This window comes from Euprymna scolopes, chromosome 9 (genome assembly GCF_053919585.1).
Source record: "Euprymna scolopes isolate OS-2025 chromosome 9, ASM5391958v1, whole genome shotgun sequence".
Taxonomy (NCBI): domain Eukaryota; kingdom Metazoa; phylum Mollusca; class Cephalopoda; order Sepiida; family Sepiolidae; genus Euprymna; species Euprymna scolopes.
Genome location: NC_136490.1, coordinates 152028022 through 152054216, shown reverse-complemented (window position 1 = coordinate 152054216; position 26195 = coordinate 152028022). Strand labels below are relative to the sequence as shown.

At 34.2% G+C, this 26195-nt stretch overlaps 1 protein-coding gene across 2 annotated transcripts in view; it reads right to left on the bottom strand.

Moving 5' to 3' along the window:
• The window catches only part of LOC145284929 (CBY1-interacting BAR domain-containing protein 1-A-like), an 89902-nt gene that overhangs the window by 28290 nt on the left and 35417 nt on the right, over positions 1 to 26195 (bottom strand). For both annotated transcript variants that reach the window (XM_080134023.1, XM_080134024.1), the window contains 2 exons: positions 25990 to 26103; positions 10401 to 10505 (listed from right to left, as the gene is read on the bottom strand). In XM_080134023.1, the coding sequence (XP_079990149.1) occupies positions 10401 to 10505; positions 25990 to 26103 (219 nt within the window). The remainder of the gene's footprint in view (positions 1 to 10400; positions 10506 to 25989; positions 26104 to 26195) is intronic.

The following is a 26195-nucleotide window of genomic DNA, read 5'->3' as shown; positions in this document are numbered from 1 at the left end:
ATTAAAGGGATGACAGGTAAATTTATATATATATATATATATATATATATATATATATATATATATAAAAGAGCAAATAGTTAATAAAACATGTTAAAAAACACTTTGAAAAAGAGTTAAAAACATATTTAATCTGAAAAGGAAACACTAAATAAGTGGATAGTCCTTAAGAAGAAATATTTTCCTCCTCATCAGAGGGTAGGAATTAGCAAAATGCGGGATCGGATTTTGCTTGCAAAAGTATTTGATGAAACTGAAAATAAGTCAAAGATCTTACTTGATAACAAAAAGTGAAGCAGAGGGAATAGGGTGAAGAAAAAGGTGATTTCATGTGAATGGATAGTCTGGTGGAAGGTAAAGTATCCAATGACGGTAAAATCCAAAAATGTAAATCCAAGAAAGTTAGTTAAATTTCCATTCGCACAAGTAAAATCCAAGGAAATCGCTTAATTGGAAGATGGTCCAAAATAATCCAGAAGGGTAAATTCGTAGAATAATTCACAAATAGGTACAAGGAAAAGAGGAAAGAATTCCAATGATATTATTAAAAGAAAAATAAGATATGCGTTAAACTCGGCAGCTGAGACAAGGCGTAATTAAGAAAAATGAGTGAAGAAGAAAAAAGAAAAAAATGAGGGAAGAAGAAAAGAGAAAATAAAGGAGTGAAGAAGAAAAGAGAAAATAAAGGAGTGAAGAAAAAAAAAAAAGATTGAATGGTGATTGAATAAAATATAAAATAGAAAAGCAAATGTCAAAATGACCCAGACAAGATATATATATATATGTATGCGTATGGGTTTAGCTCAGAGGCTAAGGAATGAGGATAGAGAGTTGTATGTTTTTGTTTTGGTTTCGGTTCTAGCTGATGGCACCCAAGTCATATATATATACTTTTGATCTCACTACTATATTTTATGTTTAATATAATAATTGCCTCTATAATAATAAAATACGTAATCTGCATGAATATTTAAGCCTATCTTATGACTGGCCAATGTCAGGTGGTCTGCTAATAGTTACTAAATGTTTATTTTAATAAATAAAATAAAAAATCCTTTCTAATTTATTCTATTCTAAAATTGCAGTCGAAAATAAAAAAAACGTTGCCACAGGCACCCATCCACACCATTTAACGTTTAATGGTGTGGATGGGTGCCTGTGACGACGTTTTTTTTATTTTCAACCGCAGTTTTAGAATAGAATAGAATACCAGAGAATGTGACTGTTCTAAGCTGCTGTTTAGTGCCATGCTCTAATCTCCTTAGCTATGGTTGTTTAAAGTTTTTGAACGCGCGCGTGTTATAAAACTTTTCTTTATCTAAGGTCTGGTGATTATTTTCTGAAAAATAATTTTTATGCATCTCAGTCGCAGGCGTCACACAAAAGAAAAAATATAATATACAAACACAGGTATCGTGTATATATATATATATATATATATTATTTATTACACCATAGATGATATATCATATAATGATATAATAATATAAAAAGATAATGTTTATAGTTGACGCCAGACCTTTGAAGAAAATAGTTTTTTGGCGGCCATTACACTTTAGACTTAGACCTTAGATGATTTTCTTTTTTCTCAGTCAGAGTCCGTTAGCAATTCCTCGCAGTATATTACCAATGTCTGCAAAAGTTTTGTGTGTCTGTGTGTTAGGTGTATGCGTGTGTGTAGTTCCCGGTCTCGTAGTAGGAGGAATTTGTTCAGAAATGTGTTTTTTTTTTTTTTCGTCCTCGTCATTTTCCTTGTCTGTTTCATCAGTGTCGCTAATGACGATTGTTAACTTGTCAGGGCTGTCGGGTGGAGCGCTTGGCGAGTTTGTCGGCGTCATCATCGCCTCCAAGTCACTGTCCGTAAATGGTAATGTCTCACTGTCGTCGTTATGCACTGTCGGACAGTTGATCGGATGTCCGTGTTGCTTACAGACCTGAGCCTCCTGCGTCGCGTCCAGTTCGCATTTCGTGTAATCGTCCATCAGGTTCCAAGACAGCGGTTTAGTTCTTGTTTTTTTTTGCTGGGCTGTGTTGGTCCTCGTCGTGCCACGTGTATCTGCTGGACCGTGTAGGCTGTGTTGACCACTGTGCTGCTGTTGGCACGTACGTTTCATGTTCGTACGCGTATATGTGCTTACACCATATGGTTAACCACATGAGCGGATTCAACTCCAAAGTGACCCATCCTTTCAGTTCCTCCATAGCACGTTGTGTGAGGTATAGGAACATGCGGTTTTCCATTGCTTGTCTTTCGTTTCCGACGTGACGCCAAGGGTCATCGTTGCTGGTCGAGAGGCATGGTGTTCATTTCAGTATTCGCTCACTCTGATCTTTTACGTTAACGTAGGTGTCTGTCCCTTCCTCTATGTTTTGCGGCATGAACCACATCTCCTCAGTTAAGATGAGGCTTTTGTCCACGCAGCTTCCAAAGGTGAAGTTGTGACTGGCTTGACAACGCATTCTACCCGCGTTCATTAACCCGTTTCGGATACTTCATAGGATGTAAGATTTCCCGGAATTTGACGGTCCTGTGATGTGTAATTTTTTGGGGGGTCTTATCTTGTGGCATACCTCGAATGTTGGTGTGGCAAAGTCGTCCGCGTTGATCTGGTGAAATTGTAGCCATTCGTCGAATATGTCCAGCGATCGTTGGACTGGCCAATATTGGTGAGTTATGGTACTGAACAGTTCCTTTTTGTCCCTGATTTGTGAGTGAATCGGTGTGACTCTGCTTTGTATTTGGACGTCCGTTGCCGCGGCCACTACTATATTAAACAGGTTGGCCGTGTTCTTGTGAATTGATGCCAGGTGTTTCACGTAGATTCACGTGCTGTCTTGGTGCAGTAGAGCATTATGTCCCCGAGGTCTGTTGAGTTAGTTAGTTTTATAATTTTGGTTATGAAATCATATTTCTGACCTCGCAGACTATCAGCCTTGTTTGCGAGTTTCGTTTCGTCAATGTCAGGACTTGGCTCACGTAACGTCTTATCAGTAAGCTGTCGGAGGAAGGCCAATTGTCTGTCCGTTGTCAGATTTCCCGCTGCTGTTACACACCGTACATCCGGGTCAGTTTGTAGGTACTGGCAGAGCCCATATGGCGAGTAGACTTTAGGGCACGTCATCGTGTACGCTGACTCCCTGCGGTCCTGTAGTACTCGTTTCAGGTTGGAGAAGCTGTACTCACTTGTCGGATGGTCATTGTGCCAGCTTATAATGTGAAAGTGGTCCACGTCCGAGCAGTTTTTCAGCTTGCTTGGTCCAGCCTTGTGGTAGACGACGATATTCGGGCATTGTTCGAGGATGTTGACGAGGAGTTGGTGTTCTGTTTGTTTTGTCAAATGTCACTGTTTTCTTGAAAGTGTCCAGTTACGGGTTGTCTGATCCGATGCTGAAGCTTTTTGGTTGGTGTCATCTATATACCCAAGTGTAGGGTGTGATTTTTCTGCCTCCGGTAGTGTCGGAGAGTATGTACTTGTTGAAGGTCTGTTTAGCCTCATGTTGCGTTTCTGCTGCCATGGTGCTGTTCTGTGCCGGCGGTTAAATTTAGCGACATTTATAAGGATTTTTTGTTTAGGTTTGCACATTTTTTTCTGTGTGTTAGATGCAGCATTCAATGTAAATGCGTCGTCTAATTTTTTGCTGACGTTTTTCTAGTTTTATGCTGAATAAGCTATAATTTCGCCCCTTTTGATTTTTGGCGTGGTCCTTTACTTGTTTATGAACTTGCTGTAATTGTATCCGATTGTTCTGCCCGTGGATGTATCTTTAGCTACGAATGTCCCATGACCGTGTAACATTGATTTGGAGCTTTGTCCATGTAGATGTCTGTTTGGTGGCACTATTTCGTAATGCCAGTCGTCGTCCACTTCAATCATTGCGCAGTTGTAATCGTTCCGCGGTAGCTTGGTTAGGTGGTCAAATGATTCGTACCAAACCTCTAATTCTAGCATGTATGTTAGTTCGAAGGTGAAATATAGAATACCCGTTTGTGCCGAAGGTTGCAGTATGTTTGGGACGTTTAGTAGAACCATATGTGGTGGGTCCTCTGTAGTGTATAAGTTTTTGTTGATCACAGTCCTGTTAGCAACGGTGAAGGAACCGCCGGTTTGTATGTATCCCGTTATGGCCCCTGACCGTACTTCCTCTCCAGTCCCTGTCTTTTTTTCTTTCTCTTTTGGTGTTGCGTTTGATTTTCATCCTTTCATGTGGTCGAAGTTGAGGTCGCACACTTCCGTCTAGATGAGGTCCTCCTCCATTTCCGTTCGCCCTTGTTTTCGCGCTGCGCTGTGAGCCAAGTTATCCTCTACATGTTGAGCTAACGTCCCGTAGCAGGGTGCTGTAGCGACTGCTACTCCACAGTCCCATGCTGTTTTTAGCCCACTCTGTATGGTGCTTTCCATCAGAACTGGTCGTGACATAAGGGCGCCCTGTATTGTGTAATTACCTTTGCTCATAATGTTTGTTAATGGGTGTCGTAGGAGACTTGGGTTGTCCCATTTATGTGCGAACGAATCTCCGTCTGATTTTGTGGTGCGGCATATCCCGCCAGTCGTGTAGTAGGTACATGTCTACGTTGCAGGAGTTGTTTCCGTCTGCTATCTTTCTGCTTACAGGTAATTTGTTTAGCATATAGATTGGTATTCCGTAATTGTATATATAATGTGGTAGTTTAGCCATGGTTCCTACGGTTGGTTGAATGTCTCTGAAAGTATTGTTAGGTACGTCTGTTAAACCTTCCAGGTTGTCATAACCTATGAACTGGCCTTTGTTTATGTATGCTTTGAACCATGGTTGCGGGTTTGGTATGAAGACTTCTTTGTTATTTTTCGTTAGCCATTCTCCGCAGATGACTTCGTTGATCTCGAAGCCTATACTTTTTACTCTGTGTGACGTTGCTGTATTCATGATTGCCTCCCATTGGTTTTGTTTTACCCATGTTGTCAAAGTATGGTACGATGTCATCCTTTGATTCTAGTTGAGCCCAAGCGTATTCGCCGATGTATTGGTATTTTCCGTTACTTTCATATCTTTTGAAGGTAGCCTGGCATGCGTTCATGTCGCTGGTTTTGATCATGTTTTTGAATGTTCTTTTTAGTGTGTATGTTCGTTGGATGTTTCTTGTTGCTGTGGGCAGGTGGGGTCTGATGTGGATACCTTCCCATCCGTTAAATCCCGATTCCGAGTTTTGTTCATTAGTACCCTCATCCATTTGCGGCCTATGTATATTGTTAGTGCTATCAGTAATACTCGTCCAATCCGAGTGCGTGTTTGGCCCTGATAGCGGTATGAGCAGCAGTTCCGATGATTCCTGTCCTGACTGTTTTTTTTTTTTGTTTTTTTGTTTTTTTTTTACACAGTGATCACCACTTATCAAGGCCCGGAAGCCACTCAGGGATAAGGGTTATTGCAAGTACATTACGTTAGTGGGGAGATTTGATGAAGTGTTTACCTAAGGGGGCGGTTCATTAGGAATTTGTTAACGTTGGACTTGAAGACATCCAAGTTGTAGTCCGGTGGGAAGCAGGCAGACGGAACAGAGTTCCACAGGCGTGCAGTTCTAAGAAAGAAGCTTTGTTCATGGAATCCGCGCTTTGATTTAGGCACAGATATAGAGTGGGGGAAATTTTTCACAGTGGATTCAGCTAGACAGGTATTTTTCGTGAAAGATTGGCAAGGGGGGACCAGAGATTGGAGTTCAGATGAGCACCTGCCATGGAAATAACGATAAAACAAGGATAGGCTCACAACGTCTCTTCTGTGGGAGAGAGGTTGCAGGGTAAAGAAAAGGGCATCCCCCACTAAGCCACGAAGTCTATTTTGTACTCTGTCAAGGCAGGATAGGCTGTTTTTAGCATATGGCAACAGTATTCCATCCTTGGACGTACTTGGCTTTTATATAGATAGAGAATTGCATCAGTAGTGAGATATCTTCTGGAGCGGTAGAAGGATCCTACCATCTTTCCAGCGACCTTGGCAACAGACTTGATGTACGTGTTCCATTTCAGATCAGGAGTAAAGGTCAAACCCAGAAGCTTGTCAAAACACGGGGCCTCACCCAGACGAGAGCCATCCATCACAATTGATGCCAGATTGGGATCAGAGCGTTGATGATGTAAGGATAGGAGTTTGGTTTTAGATGCATTAAAGGTAACCAGCCACATCTTCCCCCACTGAACCACGCGCTCGAGATCAGAGGAGAGAGAATCAGAGAGAACTTTGTCATTTACAGCCTTTGATGTGTTGCCGTAGATGGTCGTGTCATCAGCATAGATGTCAACGAATGATTTAAGTATGTGTTTAGGGAGGTCATTGATGTAGATCAGGAAGAGAGTTGGGCCAAGGATTGACCCCTGAGGGACTCCAGCATTTATATTGCAGGCCTCCGATTTTTGTCCATCTACCACTACTCTTATGAGCCTATCGGAGAGAAATAATTTAATGATTGAGAAAACATTTCCAGTTATACTGTAGCTGGAAATCTTGTGAAGTAGACCCTTATGCCATACCTTGTCGAAGGCCTTTGATATGTCAAGAGATTCACTAATCCTGTGGGATATAACCGTCAGCACATCTGCGATAGATCTAGCAGAGCGGAAACCATATTGTGTGTCACTAAGAAGGTTGTTCCTGCAGAGGTGGTTGACTATTTCTCTATTTAATATGGATTCCAGCAACTTACTCATAACACACAGGAGACTTATTGGTCTGTACTGAGAGGGAGATGACTTATCACCTGAATTTTTAAATACAGGGCAAACTGATGAGGTCTTCCAGGGAGTCAGAAAACACTTCTCCTTAAGGCAGCGCTTAAATAGTTTCGTAAGTATGGGAGCAAGTTCTGGTTGAAGCTTTTTTAACACTATAATTCGGATGAATTCCGCATTGGCATCCTCTGTAGTCATGTCTGGATTGTCGTATGCAAGGTCGTGTGATTTTGCTGCTAGATCGAGTTTATTTCGTCAAGTGCTTTCAAATTTTTTACGGTCTGTCCCTGGTCCTTGAAATTTGTATCCAGGTACTGTGAATTCTAGTTTTATGCGGTGTCTTTTCTGCAGAGGAGGCATAATGAAATGTTTCTGTGGGATGTTTTCTTATATAGTTAAATGTAGGTCATTATGTGTAACTATTGCATCATAATTATTTATAGCTCAGATAATATTTTATTGTTATCTAAGGTTTGGTTACTAGTAATGGCACTACTACTTTGATGGGTCTAAGGTATGGTGTACAATTACTACACGATTCTACCAGCGTGGTATTGAACTTGTTTTTTCACTGGTAGAATCGTGTAGTAATTGTACCCCATACCTTAGATCCATCAAAGCCCAGAGTTATGTCCCTTTGACTGTTCAATCGGGGATTCCATCTTTTAATAAAGGGATGACAGGTATATATATATATATATATATATATATATATATATATAAAAGAGCAAATAGTTAATAAAATATGTTAAAAACACTTTGAAAAAGAGTTAAAAACATCTGAAAAGGAAACACTAAATAAGTGGATAGTCCTTAATTCATGGCGTTTCGAAGAAATACTTTCCTCCTCATCAGAGAGTAGGAATTAGCAACATGCGGGATCGGATTTTGCATGCAAAAGTATTTGATGAAACTACAAGTAAGTCAAAGATCTTACTTGATAAACAAAAGGTGAAGCAGAGGGAATAGGGTGAAGAAAAAGGTGATTTCATGTGAATGGATAGTCTGGTGAAAAGGTAAAGTATCCAATGACGGTAAAATCCAAAAATGTAAATCCAAGAAAGTTAGTTAAATTTCCATTCGCACAAGTAGAATTCAAGGAAATTGCTTAATTGGAAGATGGTCCAAAATAATCCAGAAGAGCAAATTCGTAGAATAATTCACAAATAGGTACAAGGAAAAGAGGAAAGAATTCCAATGACATTATTAAAAGAAAAATAAGATATGCGTTAAACTCGGCTGATGAGACAAGGTGTAATTAAGAAAAATGAGTGAAGAAGAAAAGAGAAAATAAAAGAGTGAAGAAGAAAAGAGAAAATAAAGGAGTGAAGAAGAAAAAAAAAAGATTGAATGGTGATTGAATAAAATATAAAATAGAAAAGCAAATGTCAAAAAGACAAGATATACAGTGATGATCATATTTATTGGCACGGTAAAATAAAAGTTAAATTTTGTCTAATAAATTCTAAAAAAGGGATTAAATTAAAGAAAATAACAAAGTATATTATGTATTTTTAACTGGCCTTTCCGATGCAGCAATCGGATTTTAGAAAAAATAAATAACAAAGGAACAACAAACATAATTGCAAAAAACCCTTGTTCAAAATTATTGGCACGGCTTTGTTTTTCTTTTAGTATCAGTATAATATCAATCAATTTCCGGCTTACGTGCTTTCTGAACTTTTTTATAGCCATATTATGCTTGTTTAACGCTAATTCAGTGAATAATTTTTTTCAGATAATTTTTAGATAGCGATTTATTTAAACTATTATAAGTGACTAAATTATAATTTTCAATCGCCATGGTTAAAACTAAGGAACACAGCGAAGACGTCAGGAAGCTTGTTGTAGCATGCCATACCAATGGGGAGGGCTATGATAAGATTTCAAAGAAGCTAAACCTTCCCAAATCCACTGTTAGAGCCATAATAAACAAGTTCAAATCGCAAGGCCACGTTATGAGTTTAGAGGGTAGAGGGAGAAAAAGGATTCTTTCCCCAAGAGATGAACGGAAAATTGTTCGACAAGTAAAACAAAACCCAAGGATCTCTGTTGGGGAGATTGTTGATGAACAGAGCACCTCTGGAGTGAATGTATCTCGACATACAGTTGGTAGAGTTTTGAAGAGAGCTGGTTTAAAAGCATGTCATCCGAGAAAGACTCCCTTATTGAAGCCTATGCACCTGAAAGCAAGGCTAGCCTTAGCAAAACGTCATATTGATAAAGATGTTGCATTCTGGAAACGTGTTCTATGGACTGACGAAACGAAAATAGAGTTATTTGGCCATAATAAAGTGTCTTATATTTACAGAAAATCTGGCGAAGCTTTCCTGCCTAAGAACACCATACCCACAGTGAAGCACGGTGGAGGCAGTTTGATGTTTTGGGGATCCTTTGCTGCCTCTGGACCAGGGCGACTTGTTAAGGTCACAGGTAGCATAAAAAAGGAAGATTATGTTAAAATATTGGATGAAAACCTGAAAGACTCTGCTAAAGAGCTCTCACTTGGTCGTCGTTGGTGGTTCATGCAAGATAATGACCCAAAGCATTCGGCTAAACTGACTAAGAAATGGCTTGAGGACAATCATATTAATGTTTTGGAGTGGCCATCACAAAGCCCAGACCTTAATCCAATTGAAAATTTATGGAGAACATTAAAATTGAGGGTAATGCAAAGGAAGCCTAAGAATCTTATTCAATTGGAGGATTATTGTCAGGAAGAGTGGGCTAAAATTACTACTGAAGAGTGCAACAACTTGGTTGTAAACTATGAAAAGCGACTGAGGAAGGTAATCAAGGCCAAAGGCTATACAATTGATTATTAAATAAATCGTGCCAATAATTTTGAACAAGGGTTTTTTGCAATTATGTTTGTTGTTCCTTTGTTATTTATTTTTTCTAAAATCCGATTGCTGCATCGGAAAGGCCAGTTAAAAATACATAATATACTTTGTTATTTTCTTTAATTTAATCCCTTTTTTAGAATTTATTAGACAAAATTTAACTTTTATTTTACCGTGCCAATAAATATGATCATCACTGTATATATATATATATATATATATATATATATATATATATATATATGCGTATGGATTTAGCTCAGAGGCTAAGGAATGAGGATAGAGAGTTGTATGTTTTGGTTTCGATTCTAGCTGATGGCACCCAAGTCATATATATATACTTTTGATCTCACTACTATATTTTATGTTTAATATAATAATTGCCTCTATAATAATAAAATACGTAATCTGCATGAATATTTAACCCTATCTTATGACTGACCAATGCCAGGTGGTCTGCTAATAGTTACTAAATGTTTAATTCAATAAATAAAATAAAAAATCCTTTCTAATTTTGCAGAGGAGGATTAGTAATTTTTTAAAAAGATGGAATTGCCCGATCGGTGAAGACAAGCAAGCAAGGTTCACGGAGTTTTATAATTATATAGATAACAGAGTTTACTGGTCAATTGTGAAAAGAATATGAATGTTGTTAACAACTTTATTATCTCAACGTTTAAAAGATAAAAGAGAGCTTTAATGGAATATTTGAATATCTATGTCTCATATAAAAATAAGGGTTCGTCCCAGAGAGAGAGAGAGAGAGAGAGAGAGAGAGAGAGAGAGAGAGAGAGAGAGAGTCTCTTGATTTCTGAGGACTCTGACTGAAGTAAAATGAAAAAAAAAGTTTTACCTTCATGTCCGTCAATTTTTGCTGTTCAAAAATATCCATTTCTTTTTCTAAGGTTTTGCTTGCAACAGAAGCATCGGCACTCGCTTTAGCCAATTCAGATTTTGCCTTCAAACATTAAAAAAGAGGGAAAAAGTCAAATTACAAAAATAAAAAAAATAAATAAAAAAATACACATGTGATAATTTATTTATTTGAGATTTCACTAATTTCTTTATTCTTTTATTAAATTATAAAGGTTCAGAATTTCCCCCCATATTAAAAAAAAAGTAACAAAAATGTGTATGATGTACATACTTATGATGGATAAAAAATATTGTGTTCTATAAATTGATCAAGTAGTTTTAGGTTAAATAAGAAAACAAGATTTTATGGCTAACTGTGGCGCAACTATCTTGAGATGCCATTTTGAAAATAAGAACAAGAGAGAGAACTCCAAATAATTCAAACTTACAAGATTTTAGAAAGCCATTCTTAACATGGGAAAGAGGACATTGGAAAAACTCAAATCTACTTAAAAAGGATGATTTTTGGAATATGATATTTTCTTCCCATACAGGTTTTTCTATATTTTTGTTTTCCAAATGTAGGGAGAATTCTGGAGAAGCAGCTAATATAGTTTTAATACAATTAATTTCTGTATTTAATGAAAACTTCATTAAAAATAACAAACAAAATCATTCAAAGAGGATTTTTTTGTTTCAAAACGAAATCAAAATTATAATAAAAATATTTTAATCAAATTTTGTACTCAGTATGTTACATATACAGCAATACCTCGTTTGTTGAACGTTTCTGTGGTGAAACAACTCAGTGTCCAAAGCAAAAGTTGAAAATTTTCTTGCTTTGGTAGTCGAACGAAATTTGCCAGCTTCAAATGTAAACAAGCAATGCAAGAACCCTACAATTTGATTGGTCGATCCATTTTAGCATAAGATGACAGAGAACCACAAGGTGTCCAAAAAGTTGAGAAAAAAATCAGAAGTTCCTCAGTCGAACGTTGTGATTAATACTGGTTGAATCAGATCAGCGGTGTGGTATGTGATATTTTTTAAGTCTAGTGTAACAGCCCCCCCCCCCCACACATCCCGACAACATCGCCATGTGTATCTGAAATTTGTGATGAGAGTTATTTTTAGAACAATGTTATGGCAACTCGCTTAACTGTCTAAATGGTGTCTGAGTTATTTTTAACACACCAGTGTTGCAACAGAACCCTATAATTCAATTGGTCAACCCCTTTAAACGTAGAGTGACAGAGGACCACAAGATGTCCAAAAAGTCAAGAAAAAAATCAGTAGAGACCAGGGCTTCGATGTGACATGAATGAAGTGGACATACTCCGGGATGACACCTGTTAATTGTGCAAAACAAATACAAAATTGATTCTTGTTTCTAAAGTCTTTACATGACCTCAAACCAATTATTTGAACAACAAAGAAATGGGAATTCTTTTATGATTGGATAAAAAGAAAGAAAAGAGAAACGAAAGCAGTAAAGTTGCTGTGAGTGCAAAAAAAAAAAGATGAAAACTGTGCGAATGACGATTAAATTTAAAAAGAAACTGATAGAAAAATTTGGAAAAGGAATGCGTGTGTCAGTGCTTGCAAAGGAATATGAAATTGCATAATCAACTATAAGTATTTTAAAGCATAAAGATTCTACCAAAGCTAGTGATGTAACTAAAGGTGTGACTCCAATTACAGTAACCTTCATATTACTCTCTGTCTCTTCATCCACCCACTTGCACTATTAGCTAATCATCGAAAGGTAAGAAATAAAAACAGTTTAATTGAAATTACATTTTATTCTCTTCATGCAGGTATACAGTATATTATTGTAATCATCTTAATATGTTTGTCTGTGATTTTCTGTGCAATCAAATACATGACATCCTCAAAGTTTGCAAATAAAAATGAACTTTTAAATCCTGGAACCAATTAATTCTATTTCACTTAATCTAAAGGAGAAATATCATTTCAGTTGTTGAACGTACTGCTGTTTGAATAAATCTCCGGAATGAAGTACGCTCGAGCACTGAGGTACTACTGTATATATATATATATATATATATATATATATATATATATATATATATATATATATATATATATACGTTGATAGGTAGAGGTTATGTTAACTAGTATGAATTTCAGCAGAGTTATATAATATGGTCCATCTTTTGTTTTTTTTACTCACCTTCACCTCTGACAAGGCATATTGCCACTTGGACATAAGGGGCTACTATTTGAGACAATGTCTAGGAAAGATTAACAAATGTTGGTTTACATTACATTTAAACTTCTGCATATCAGTACAGTCAGGGAAGCAGTTAACAGGAAGGGAATTCCAAAGTCCAGCTGTTCGAGGGAAGAAACTATTAGAGTAGAACATTTTTTGGCATTTAGGGACTTCAGTAGTGAAGGGTGGGTTTGTCAGGGATATGTATGTCGAGGGGGCACATTCCACTGACAACAAATGGAAATAAACCTAGTGCACCTTATGAATTAGGTGATAGGGGGCCACAGTTTAGCTCCCTAAACAAAACAAGCTAGAAGCAGGTATCAAATTATTAGATAGAAATTTCATCACATGTTCAACACAAAGTTTTGGGCAGTTTAAGGTGAAGAAGTGGCCACAGAAGACGTGCCCAAACAAAGTTGGAATCGAAGTGAATTGCGTCAAGACTATTGTTCCATGATGAGTATGTACATCATAACGATTTTTCTGTATTTTTTTCTGGATAAAAACCCGATATTTATTCTCAATTTTAATTCTTTCCCAAGCGACTTTTTTGGTCTCTAAGATATTGAAGAGCTAAAATTATGTCAAAAAAAAAAAAAAAAAATCCAGACCATCAGCATTGGCTACATCTATTATTCTTTAACTCAATGGGTAAGATATCCAATATTTCTATAAAATTGTAAGTATTGATGGCCAATCGAATTAATATATAGCTTTATTTGTAATAAAATGTTATGTTCTAATTGTAATTGAGCACTCTAGTCATTTCTCCTATACAAAACATGACTATAATAGTAGACGCCCATTGGTTAGAGTTCACTATGAGTGGTGCATCCTTTGGATGCTAGTGTGGATGGTGTGACATGGAGGAGAGATCATTATCCATGTAACATATCCCTTCTCTCCACGTTGCTGATGAATCCAAAGTAACAGCAAGGCGGATATAATTTGGCACCAACGTCACAAAAGCTGATAAAACTAAGTTGTAGTGACACCAAACTGTTTTAGGTGCTCCACTTCAGATTTTTCCTCAAGGGTTAAACCTGGAGCTATTTTTCTTTTTTTTTTTTTACATCAGAGTCAACATTTATCAAGTCTCAAAAGCTACTTGAGGATAAGGATTATTAAGGGTCTGGTGGACGGTGACACAACACTGTGATGGTGGAAATTAAGAGGTTGGGTTTCGAATCCTGAGTTCGGATGTGTCTAACTGATGAGCCCAAATGAGGGCGAAACTCGAGTCTTGGACTTCCAGTTTGTTGATTGTATGGCTCTTGTGGGCTGTGACATTATTTGGCTGTGGAATTATTATATATAATCTCTCACATTTTGAACATCATATATATATATATATATATATATATATATATATATATATATATAGAGAGAGAGAGAGAGAGAGAGTAATAGTATCTATTTTCAAAACCCAAGAAAAAGTTTATGAACAGACATACAGACAGAAAGTACAAATTTATACATAGAGATATGTATTATATAAATAAATGCATTACATAAATAAATGTATTACATAAATAAATGCATTACATAAATAAATGCATTACATAAATAATTATGTTACAAAAATACAAACTATGTTAGTTATTACAAAAATCTTCTAATTTAATTTTGGATGTTTCATAATTTGTCATTTTCTAAGAAATGATATCTCAAAAACAAGAAATTGTAAAAAGTTGAGTCTGGCATTATTTAAAAGCTCAGTGTTTTGCTTTTGTGATTTTAATTTAGTGAATATCAGCCATGAAATATGCACGTATGTATATGGCATGAAGGATTTTAGTTCTCTCCCACTGCAAAAACTTAAACCACCAGGGTCGAAAAGTGGGATTGATAAGTCAGCACCCCCGAGGAGGGGCATTCTGACCAGCAAAAAGTGTCTGGGCAGCCCCGTCGGCATTCCTGGTAAGGGCGCCTCAGGCGATTAGCAATAAACTAATCCCTTCTTAAACTCCTAGAACTGCACAGAACGAACATTACACCGCAAAATCAAAAGGAACCAGATCATTACAGGAATGGCCTAATCTCTGTTGATTTTGGGGACTGAGGATAAAAATCTGTAGCCGAGTATATGCATATGTGATGAAATGAACACTTGTTTTGATGCATGAATTTAATATTTTACAAAAAGCTGATTGAAAAATTTCAGACTTAGAATAATCAAATTGCGTTGCCCAAGGTCATATAAAACAAATCAAAGAAATGAAGTTGTGTTCGAACATACCTGCTATTCTTAGGATATTGAGCACTTTTTGATGACTATCACTTTCTATCCCAAGCAAAGCTGAGTAGATTTTCTTGGATAAAATAAAATAACAAAACACAGTGATATTGCCTTTCCTGAGTGAGACAATTTTTAAAAATACTTGCTCTCTTCAGGATATTGAGCACATTGGATTGACTAACTTATACTATTTACTATACTAGCATTTCAGCCCGGCATTGCCCGAGTGTTTGGAGGTGTATGTCGAGCAAAAAAAAAAGGTCAATTTTTAAACTTTGACTCTATTATGACCCCTTAACATTTATTGTTTTGGGCTCAAATCAAGTTATTAAGTTAGATCCATGTCCAAGGAACCTATATCTAAAATTTCAATTGTTTAGACCCAAAATTGTCGGAGGAGTTTGGTAGAGTTTTAAAAGGTCAAGTCGTTGAACTTTGACCCCTTAACAGCCAAATTTCTGGCCAAAAACCGATTACAAAGATTTTTCCCAAATCTCAGTACTCTGTATATCAAATTTCGAGTCTGTAGACTGAAAATTGACAGAGATATTGTGTAGGGAAATGTACACAGACAGACACTTTCACTTTTATAGATATATAGATATGATATTTTTTTGGAGAGCAGGTAACATCATGTAGTTTGTCTAGTATACAACATAATAAAAAATAACAAAATAAATCTTTCTCCTGGTCAATCCTGTGTTTAAACACACCTGCTCTATCTATGAAATTGAGCACTCTTGGATTGCTATGTACCAATTATCAGCCATGATAATACATTATTACTATTATAAATCTTGGGACAATAGCAGGTAGATTTTCTTGTGTAACATAGTGATATTTTTTTCTAGGCAACGCAGTTATTAAACACACCTGCTCTATCCATGATATTGAGCACTTTGGCTTGACTAACATATACTATTTATTATATATGATACTGAATTGTTATACGTATTGCTCCTAGGCAACACATCTACTGACAGATAAGTGTTTAGAAAATGACATAAGCTTATGAAATACCCTGTACAGGACAAGACAAATTAAATTAAATACATTCCTGCATACAATTCTTGCTCAAAAATGGAAAATTTCAACAAGAATTTTAATTTAGTTGAGAAAAAAAATAAAGAAATGATGAAATACTTAATGAAGGATGTTTCCTTTTTTTTTTGGCACAAGACAGGAAATGTCAGTTTTCAAAATGATTAAAAAAAATGAAAGAAGCATTTTTAAAATGCCACAGGCAGATGTTCCAACATGCTGCGGAGATGAAAAAACAAAAATGGCCAGCCATACCTCGGACTTTGCAAAGTTAAGAAGAACATTGGTTTGGAAATAAAAAGAAAACAAAAAGAGAAAGAAAAGCAAACATAAATAAAAGATTTAAAAAAAAAAAAAAGAAAAATGTTACAAATAAAAAATTAAGAAATTTACCAAAAATTAAATAAAAAAAAATTTTAGCAACAAATTTTCAGATTATGTTTAAATAAAAAAACTACTTTATTTTAAGTGGTGTTTTTTTGTTTTGTTTTTTAATCCTAAGCAAGGCATACTGACACTTGGATGAAGATGCTACTATTTGGGATCATATCTAACAGGGGACTGTGGAAATTGAACAGTGAGATGTCTATTTACAATACATTTGAACTTCTGCAGATTAGTATAGTCAAGGAATCAGAAAACAGGGAGGGAATTCCAAAGGGAAGAAGCTATTTGAGTAGAAGGTTTTCCAGCATCTAAGGACCTCAACAGTGAAGGGGTAGGAATTTGCTGCTTATTGGGTTTGTTAGGAGCATATATGTCGAGGGGGCATGAGCGCTACAAGTTCATCAGAGCACATTCCATTAAAATACTTTTAAAACAGGCACAGGGATGCAATATTGTGGCGATGGGACAGAGGTTGGAAATTGACCGATAATGCAGGACTTATTAGATTTGAGACTATTTTGTGGACTCCGTCTAAGAGTGAGAGATTAACCCTTTACTGCCAGAACTTTTTCAATGCAATAAATGAATTTTTTAATCATAAAACTCACACATGATGGAAGTTAGTGTGCAAACAAACTCCTCATTCACTTGTTGAACCATGCATAGACTTGTACTTTGATAACTACTTGGGCTGACAAGCCATAAAAGTAAGTAGTTTTTTTTGAAAGGCGAATTGAAAATACAATTTAGCAGTAAAGAGTTAATTGTAGATGTACCAGCAAAGATGTGGCAACAACATTTCATGTATGAGCGAATTGTGGTTTTGTAAAGATATAGGATGCTCACTAGTGTGAGTAATTTTCTAGCATTTGATTAAGGAGCAGACCTTCTTGGCAGCAGCCTTGGCAATGAATGTTAAGCCAAGGAGTTTGAAAGGTTAGGCTCTCAGATAAAGTTTTATATGTCATGACAATCGGTGATTGAGAAAGTCTTGTGTAGTTGTTAAAGGAAAGAAGCTTAGACTTAGTAGCATTAAATGTTATCATCCATTTACAGCCCCATTCCAATACAGGCTGAGGGTTGTTCAATTTTCTAAATAGCTTAAAAAAATCATTGTGGAGATGATGTTTTCCTGCAACTTCTTTCTCCATTTTTCCATTTCAAAAAAAAAAAGGAAAAAAAAAAAAGATATTTTGAGGTTGCTGTATTGATTAAATACCAAATTCTTAAATTATAAAAATAGAATTGTAAATAATTTACTTGTTCAATTTTTAGAAAGGATCCTCAGTTTGCAAAGTAAGATTAACATAAAATCAAAATAATTTCTCACTCAAAATTCCGAAAGGTCGTTTGTAAATGAGATTATTTTGGTTAAAAAAAAAAAAAAAAAAAAAAAATTACAGTTGAAAATTCAAATGGAAATGGAGGGTGGGGTGAAATTTTAATTTATACCTACATAGAAAACTGATCTCCCCCATAATACTTTTTGATAACTTAAAAATATTCTGCTTAATAATCTGAAAAAAAATTGAATGTTATATTTTTAGAACGGGGTCTAGTGCCATTTCACTCCACATAAAATATCCTAGCATAACAAATAATAAAAGAAAACTGAATGATTGATTTCATCTAAGGAATTCACATAATGATTGGAAGGAGTTGGCTAACATTATTCAAACTAGCCAATATAGGAGTCATTTCGACACAAATATTGAATAATTTAAAAATCTGTTAAGAAACCAGAAAACACAATGCCAGATTTAAAAACAATGAATTACTTATTTTTTTAATCTTAATTTTCGACTCCATGTACCTTCTTCAGAATGATACAGACAATTTTTTTTTTATTGTTGAGATATTAGAGTTGTCCAAGATCGCTGATTTCTTTCAGTCTTGTTGTAAAAACTGTTTTTAATGTTTGATGGTATCATCCTGAAGACGGCTCATGGATCTGAAAATTTAAATAAATTTTTTTTTTTTAATTCATTTATTTATATTTTTATATGGTTAAACTAACAATTTATCAGGTAAATTCACCACTCTGTTGTCAAAACTTACAACTTCAAAACGCAACACTCTTCCAAGTTGACTTTCACACAACTATGAATGTAGCATGTCTTCCAACTCGTTCACATGTTCTCATTAAGCCCGTTTTTATTCACGTCCAAATCCAACTGGGTGTTGCGATTTTAGCCTTTCTTTCCTCCGTTTTTTTGTTAAACGCTCGACCCTTTGAAACACACACACACATGCTAGCCAAGTAAATTACGGTTTTCCCTATAATAAAAAAATAAAAAAATCATGCATTGTGTTATCTGGTTTCTTAACAAATTTTCAACTTCTCATATTGCTGCTTCAACCGTAGTAAAATTGATCTCAATATTTGTACACATGTGCCAGCGCATCTCACCATGACTACTGGATATTAAAAAGTGGTTTCTTCAACAAGGCAGGAAGAAATTTCAGCAACGCTCTAAAATATCGACAATGAAACATTTTTTTTTTAATTGCCTGTATCCTCTGAAAAATTTTTTTTAATTGTCTGCATCGTCTGAAAATTTTTTTAATTGTCTGTATCATGTGAAAATTTTTTTTAATTGTCTGTATCGTCTGAAAAATTTTTTTAATTGTCTGTATCGTGTGAAAATTTTTTTTAATTGTCTGTACCGTCTGAAAATTTTTTTTAATTGTCTGTATCATCTGAAAAATTTTTTTAATTGTGTGTATTGTGTGAAAATTTTTTTTAATTGTCTGTACCGTCTGAAAATTTTTTTTAATTGTCTGTATAGTGTGAAAATTTTTTTAATTGTCTGTACCGTCTGAAAATTTTTTTTAATTGTCTGTATCATCTGAAAAATTTTTTTAATTGTCTGTATCGTCTGAAAATTTTTTTTAATTGTCTTTATCGTGTGAAAAATTTTTTTAATTGTCTGTATGGTCTGAAAATTTTTTTTAATTGTCTGTATCGTCTGAAAAAAAGCTCATGGAGCCAAAAATTTGTATGAAAAAAAAAAAAAAAAAAAAAAAAGAAAAAAAAAGTTAATTTAATTGAAAAAAGATCCCACATCATGTTATTTGATTTATTAATTTTTCTCATTATACTGATGCTTCTATCATAGAAAAATTGCTTTCAATAAATACTGAACAATTTTAATATGAATCAATTCTTTTCTAATCAATTACTATTTTCTAATGTATTCACATTTTTTTCACTGATATGTTTAGAAAAAAATGGAGTTAAAAACAATAATGTCAATCGTTTATTAAAATATGCTTTTTAAAATTATCATGCAAATTAAACATTTGTGTTAATAAGAAAAAATTCAAGTTAATAATAGATGCTATTAATATTGGAAATTTATTTCTGATTGTAAACAGTATGTTATGCTGCTTTTTTTTCATTGTTTGCATGGATAATATTACTAAAAAAGTGATTCTTCAGTTCACAGGGCTGGAAATAAGCAAAGAATGTCACAAACTGTATGAGTCTCATTTTTCATTTTGTCAATTCCTTTATTTATTTCCAATCCTGTGGACTAAATAATAGCTTTTTTTTTTAGTAATATTATTGATGCAAACAATAGCAGCAATAAAAAAAAAAAACAGCTTAATGCATGATATATACATATATATAGCACATGACCCCCTCCCCACCCCCAAAAGTGAATTTAGAAACATATTGATCTTAATCTTAGAAACATATTGATCTTAATCGTCTCACACTGTAATCTGTACCTCCCAATCATGGAAGCCCTACTCATCCGTATAAACAAATCGACCATCAATCAGGCTCAATATGAGAGGGAGGGCATGCTTAAGTGCTTTTAATGATTTTAATAAACTTTTTCAATAAATTCATTTGACGCAATTTTTTTAAATCATCACTCGCTGGAAGACGACTCATGAAAGTCGAAAATGTTTGCAACTATGGAAAATTTCTTGTTACTGAGTGTAACATAATGTTCAAACATTGGCCCACCAAATGGAAAAAATGGATCGCAATAAAAACAGGAATTATCCGTGCTGTTCAATGAAACATGCATGCATGTATATATAATAGATATTTTTTAAATCAATATTCATTTAAATCAATTTTCAACAATATGCGTCTTCTTCAAGAATAACATTTTTTTTTTGTAACATGTTGTCACTAGAAAAATCTGAAAACTCTTTCAACTGTGATTTTTAAAAAATGTTTTAGTCAAGAGGATCACACTGGTGCACGTGTTATAAATGAGAGATTATTCCTCAATGACGAGCATTATATATCAAATTTTAGTCATTCAATAAATTTAAAAATTTGTGACATGAAATGGTTAAATTTCAAATCAAAAGATCTTTATTATTCTATGTAAGACAAAGAATACATTTGAAATATTATAACTCCTTATCCTATAGGATTTCGATGTCTACCACCTCTTTAGAGGAGAAAATATTAGCAAATACTACTATTTATTCTGAAGTATATATTATTTGTCTTTTGATACAAATGAACCTTGGCATAATGCAGAAAGAAGAATATTTATATGATATTAAAACCATAATTCTAAATTGTTAAAAATTAAAAATTGTTAAAAATAAACTCCGAAAATATAATAATAGTTCTGAGAATTGTGACATAGTTCAAAAGTAAACTATACTTTTGGATCTCTCGGAGATTAATACTACTACATAAGCAGTTATGGCGATTCGATGAACCTGTACCTCGTGTTCATAAACGAAAAAGTATGTATTCAACTCTCTAGGCCTGGCCTGTCTATATAAACATAAATCGAACTTCAGAAAATTTGAAGTTTTAAGTGGACGCTTGAAATTTACCGTTCCCAGTGAAGCAATCCTTTAATTTAAACACACGGGCCTTTCTCACCAAGCATTTACGCTTTCACGGCTTATTATACATCCATTTTTTTTTTTTTTTTTTTTAATACGGATATATGTATGTGTATGCGTATATATGTATGTGTATATATATATTCTCTATTTTACTTTATTTATACGAGTCCACTCACCCCTCACCCCTAAACCCCATTTCCCGCTATTTTAACCTCCCTCCCACCTGTCTGTATCCTTTTTCTTTTACGCACCCCTAATAATTTAATATTAACAGTACTTACATTATTATTATTGGTAATGGTTGTGGTGATGTTTGGAAGTGGTGGTAGAAGCATTATCATTATTATTACTGCACTGTTTTTTACGCTATTACTATTGTTATTATTATTATTACTGTTTTTATCATCATTATTATAATTATAATCTTCATTATAATTGATATCATTATTATCACTCCCGTAATTGCACCATAATTGCTACTATTATCTCCATCTTCACTGTCATTAACAGTAATTTGGAATTTAATTTTATCACAACTATTGGTAACATTATATTTAATGTTTAAATTTAATGTTTACTTTTAATTTTGCCTTTATTTTTATTTTATTCTATTTTTCTTAATATTAATTTTTTTTTTCATATTTAATTTTTTTTCATATCTAATTTTACATCTAATTTATGTCCAACTTTATTATTACTACTATTATTATAATTGTCATTACTATTATCTTCCGTACTATTATAATTACCCTACTATTATTTGGTATATTTTTACCACTCTCATAAGTAGCTATGGTTCCCTCACTCCCCCATTTTAACATCAATATGTATACTTAACCTTTTACATCAAGTTATACACACTCATAGGCATTGCCACCCTAATCTTCAACCGCCCCCTTATGATCATACTCCATATATCATAACAGTAGAAACTTATAAATATATTGCAGCATATTACCTTCCAGTTTTACAACCTTACATAACCCTCCCATCACCACCAAATTAATCAAAAATTACCCACTCCATAGAAAATAGACATCCCATAAACCGTTAAAATAAATCACCACAAAGCAGCATTAAACCCCCTATTCAACCATAATACATTTACCCCTTAATCTCAATACTATGTTAAAGACAATCTATATTTTTATATATCATACTATATATAATAAGCTTCTCCTTATTCATTTAGAAGTCATTGAAGCTTCCCCCAACTCTCTATAATTCCTCTTAATCTTTTTCATCCCTAATGAACCTTACGCTAGACACCGCATCCCCACCATGCTACCTAGCACCTTCTCTACTCTTCTGATGAGAAGCGTTAGGTTTCGAAATGCCTTGGCATAAAGAGTCCCTTCTATCCCCCAAATTTTGCCTGTATTCCATTATTCAATAAATGATCCATTCTATATCTACCTATATATAGTTTTGTGTCTTCATTTCATTCTCTTGTTGTCCTATTATATATATATATATATATATATATATATATCATAAAATATGCATAAATATTATATTTTAATTAATATAGAAACTGAGACGTGTGCATGCAAGTATTATGTTTTTTTTTCTAAACAGTTCAAATTCAATTCTTTTGAGTAAAAAAAAAAAAATTACTTGAGCCAAGATCGAAACCAAAACCTAATGACAGTGAGTCAAGTATGATAACCATCAGGTCAGCTTGACACGATCTTTACAAATTGTTTTCAAACCTACTTATTCTTAACATAAAGAAGCTGTCATGTTTCATGGCCATATATGCGCATTCGTGAAACAGTTGACAAACAGATAAAAATCCCATGATTCCCAAGTACCAATTTTTCAATTTTGACCCCCTTAGCAATCATTTTTTCCAGATGAAAAACAATTGAAAAGCTTTCCACATGTCTTAATACCCTATATACCAAATTTCAAGTCTGTAGATCAAAGATTTGTTGAGTATATAGGTTGAGAAGTGTCCTTACACACACACACACACACACACACACACTCTCACTTTTATAGATAAAATCATGTTGTACCCTGCTCATCAAAGGTGCACGTGTATGGAGGACGGAGAGCATCAGATGCAGTTTGGGTGAATTTTAGAAAGCACAAGCATTTTACAGGATGCTGTATCTTGGCAACCAACAACTAATGCAGACGATTCATTCCATACTTTATCAATTCTGAGTATGAAAAAAATATTTCCAAAAGTTATGGGAGCTGTGTTGTTTTTTGTCTTTGTAAGCATGTTCATGCGTGTTAGATAAAAAAATGTACTTGGGGTTATTGTGGGTGATATGCTTGATAATTTTGTGGGTGTATGTTACATGAAGCTCTCAACCAAATGGTTTATTTTAGCTATTGCATTGATTCTGACTGAATTTAAAATATTTTTTTAAATATAAATCAATATTTGACTACATCCAATGCATAGCTATCAACATGTGGCCAAGAAAAATAATTAACTTGTAAATGTCCCTGAAGTGTGTCCAAGAGGTCGAGTGATCACGTCAAGCAAGACCTGAAGTATCATCAGTTAACAGAAGCATTGGTAATGGATCGAATCAAGTGGAGAAAAGACATTTGACCAAGTCGATGATTCAAACGTTCAACCATTAAACTCGAGGAAACAAGTGACGATAAACATGCAGTAGCTGAAGTCTTTGAATGTTTTTTTCTCACTGTCATTGTATGTTGAAGAAAATGAAGAATAGAAAGTTTTTTAGGTTTCAGAAAGTTTGTAAGTAGTTATCTTTGCGTGAAAATCGTCGATGTTTGAGCGTCCAGCAGATAAGGACAAGAGAGAGCAAAATACGGGACGCCTTTCCTTGTTACTTTCAGGAATCTCTCTGCTGACCGACTGAAGTAGTTCTTCAGGAGACAGACAAAATCAATGCACTCTGCAGTCAGTGTGTAACCAAATCACCAAGCAGGGAGATTTCTTCATGAGAGAAAATAAGTTCTATTCATGACTTCTATAGTTGTTCTTTACTGAAGTATATACAATAATTTACAAAAAAGATTTAATTGTATTTCTGATGTGTTTAAAAGAATGACAACACTCTGATATATGAAAATATAACACAATATCTTTATTGTCGATGACAGTTATGGATGGTTGGTTGTTAGGAGTGAGATGCACACATAGAAATTTGACGGGTTGATTCTTCTCTGGCCCAAATCGTCAATCAACAACAATACACTTTTCGATTGTGACCACCTGAAATGTGTCCTTGGGATGGCATTGTCACTGTAGCTGGACTTCAAAGCCATTTTTATTTGGCCATTGTCATTTCACTGAATTGACCATATATGGTAGAATCACATTGATACAGTGGTTCTCATTTGATCACCAGAGTTAAGCAATGTTGAACCTGATCAGTATCAGATGGGTGACTATTTGGGAATACCAGGCACTGTATGTAAGAGGACACCGACACCTCCCTGTAAGAACTGCAAAAATTTAATGTTGTAATTTCTCCTGATGAGGATATACAAGCAACTGGGAATCATTTGTGAATTTGATATTCCTAGAGACTTCCTCATTTGGTGGAATCAAGTTAAATCTGCCTAGAGTGAGTACCACTTTGGTACTGGACTGAACTGGCTTTTATTCAACTTAATTACACCTGTGTAACCTTTTGTCAAAACTGCAATTTAAAATATACATTTAACTTATTTTTTTTCTTTTTTACAATTGATCAAGTTTGTTGTCTCTTCACAGCAGGTGTCTGTGTCATGTTCATAATTTTTATTCAAATGACCTTTTGGTACATTTGATAATTATTTTATGTTGTTTCTTGAATTTATCACTAGATGTATGGCTTTGTCAAAATGATTTCTCAGTACACACAGCCTAAATATTTAACATCAATGCAAAGGTCAAATAACACCAACAAAATGAAATCTCAGATAAGAACAGCAAATTTTCTCCAGATAATACACAGAGAGAAATTGGATGAGTTTATATTAAACTCCATGGTTGAATTCATTTTTATATGCAGGTGTGATAGGTCCCTAACTATACTTCCCTCCCCTCAGATAAAATTCATCATAATATTGAATATGAATTATAAATTTGTACAACAGAAAATAAGTTCCAATAATTTTTTTTTTACTTGGAAATTACCACTTACCAAGGCCTGAAGGTCACTCAAGGATAAGGGTTAAATTTGAGGTAAACTTTGTTAGTAACATGCATCTAACAACATTCGGTGTTTGTGCATTAGAACTGGATATTCAAAAAATGAATTTTAAGTAAAAATACCATTTCATACATACACATGTTGAAATTAGTAAAAATTACGAAAAATGATTGAATAAAAAAATAATTACAAAAAAATTTAGCGAATAATGCTATTTTATCAGTTTTTCAATTGTAGCGAGTTCCATATGACAAACTGACTTATCTCCCCTGTTTTCAGTTAACTTCTATTTCAAATGAGAAACTGATGGGTCGAGAATAGACAATAATAGTAATGTTTTTTTTTGTTTTTTTTTTTTGTAAAAAATAGTTCTAGCAGATCTTCTACTCAATCATTTTTTGTAATTGTTGGATTTAAAAAAAAATTAATTTCGAGATGACACGTCAGTACATAATGTTTTTACGTGAGATACATTATTTTTTTGATTATCCAATTATAATACACACGTACTTGACATTCAACATCTTATTTTATTGTCAAAAAATGCATCTAAATGTTAAATTAACAAAAAAGAAATAAAAAATTGATTGAAAAAAAAAGAAAAGAAAAACAAAATGGCATTGTTGTTGCAAAAAAACAAAACTAAAACTATTTTTGTGAAAAAGAAGCAACTTTGAAAAAAAAAAGAAAAAGAAAAAAATTGTTTTTGTTTTTTTGCCTTTGAGGATACTATCTGAAATTGACTTGATGGACTTTTCTGTAGAATTTTGCTGAGGTCTTGCTTTTTCTTCTCTTCGACTTGTTGTGCACCAAACGAAGCTTTCAGATCATTCTGAAAAGTGAAAGAAATTTTTTTCATAAATTTATTAAACAGCTCAAAATAAAATTAACACAGCATGGAGAAAACAACAGTAGAAATAACAA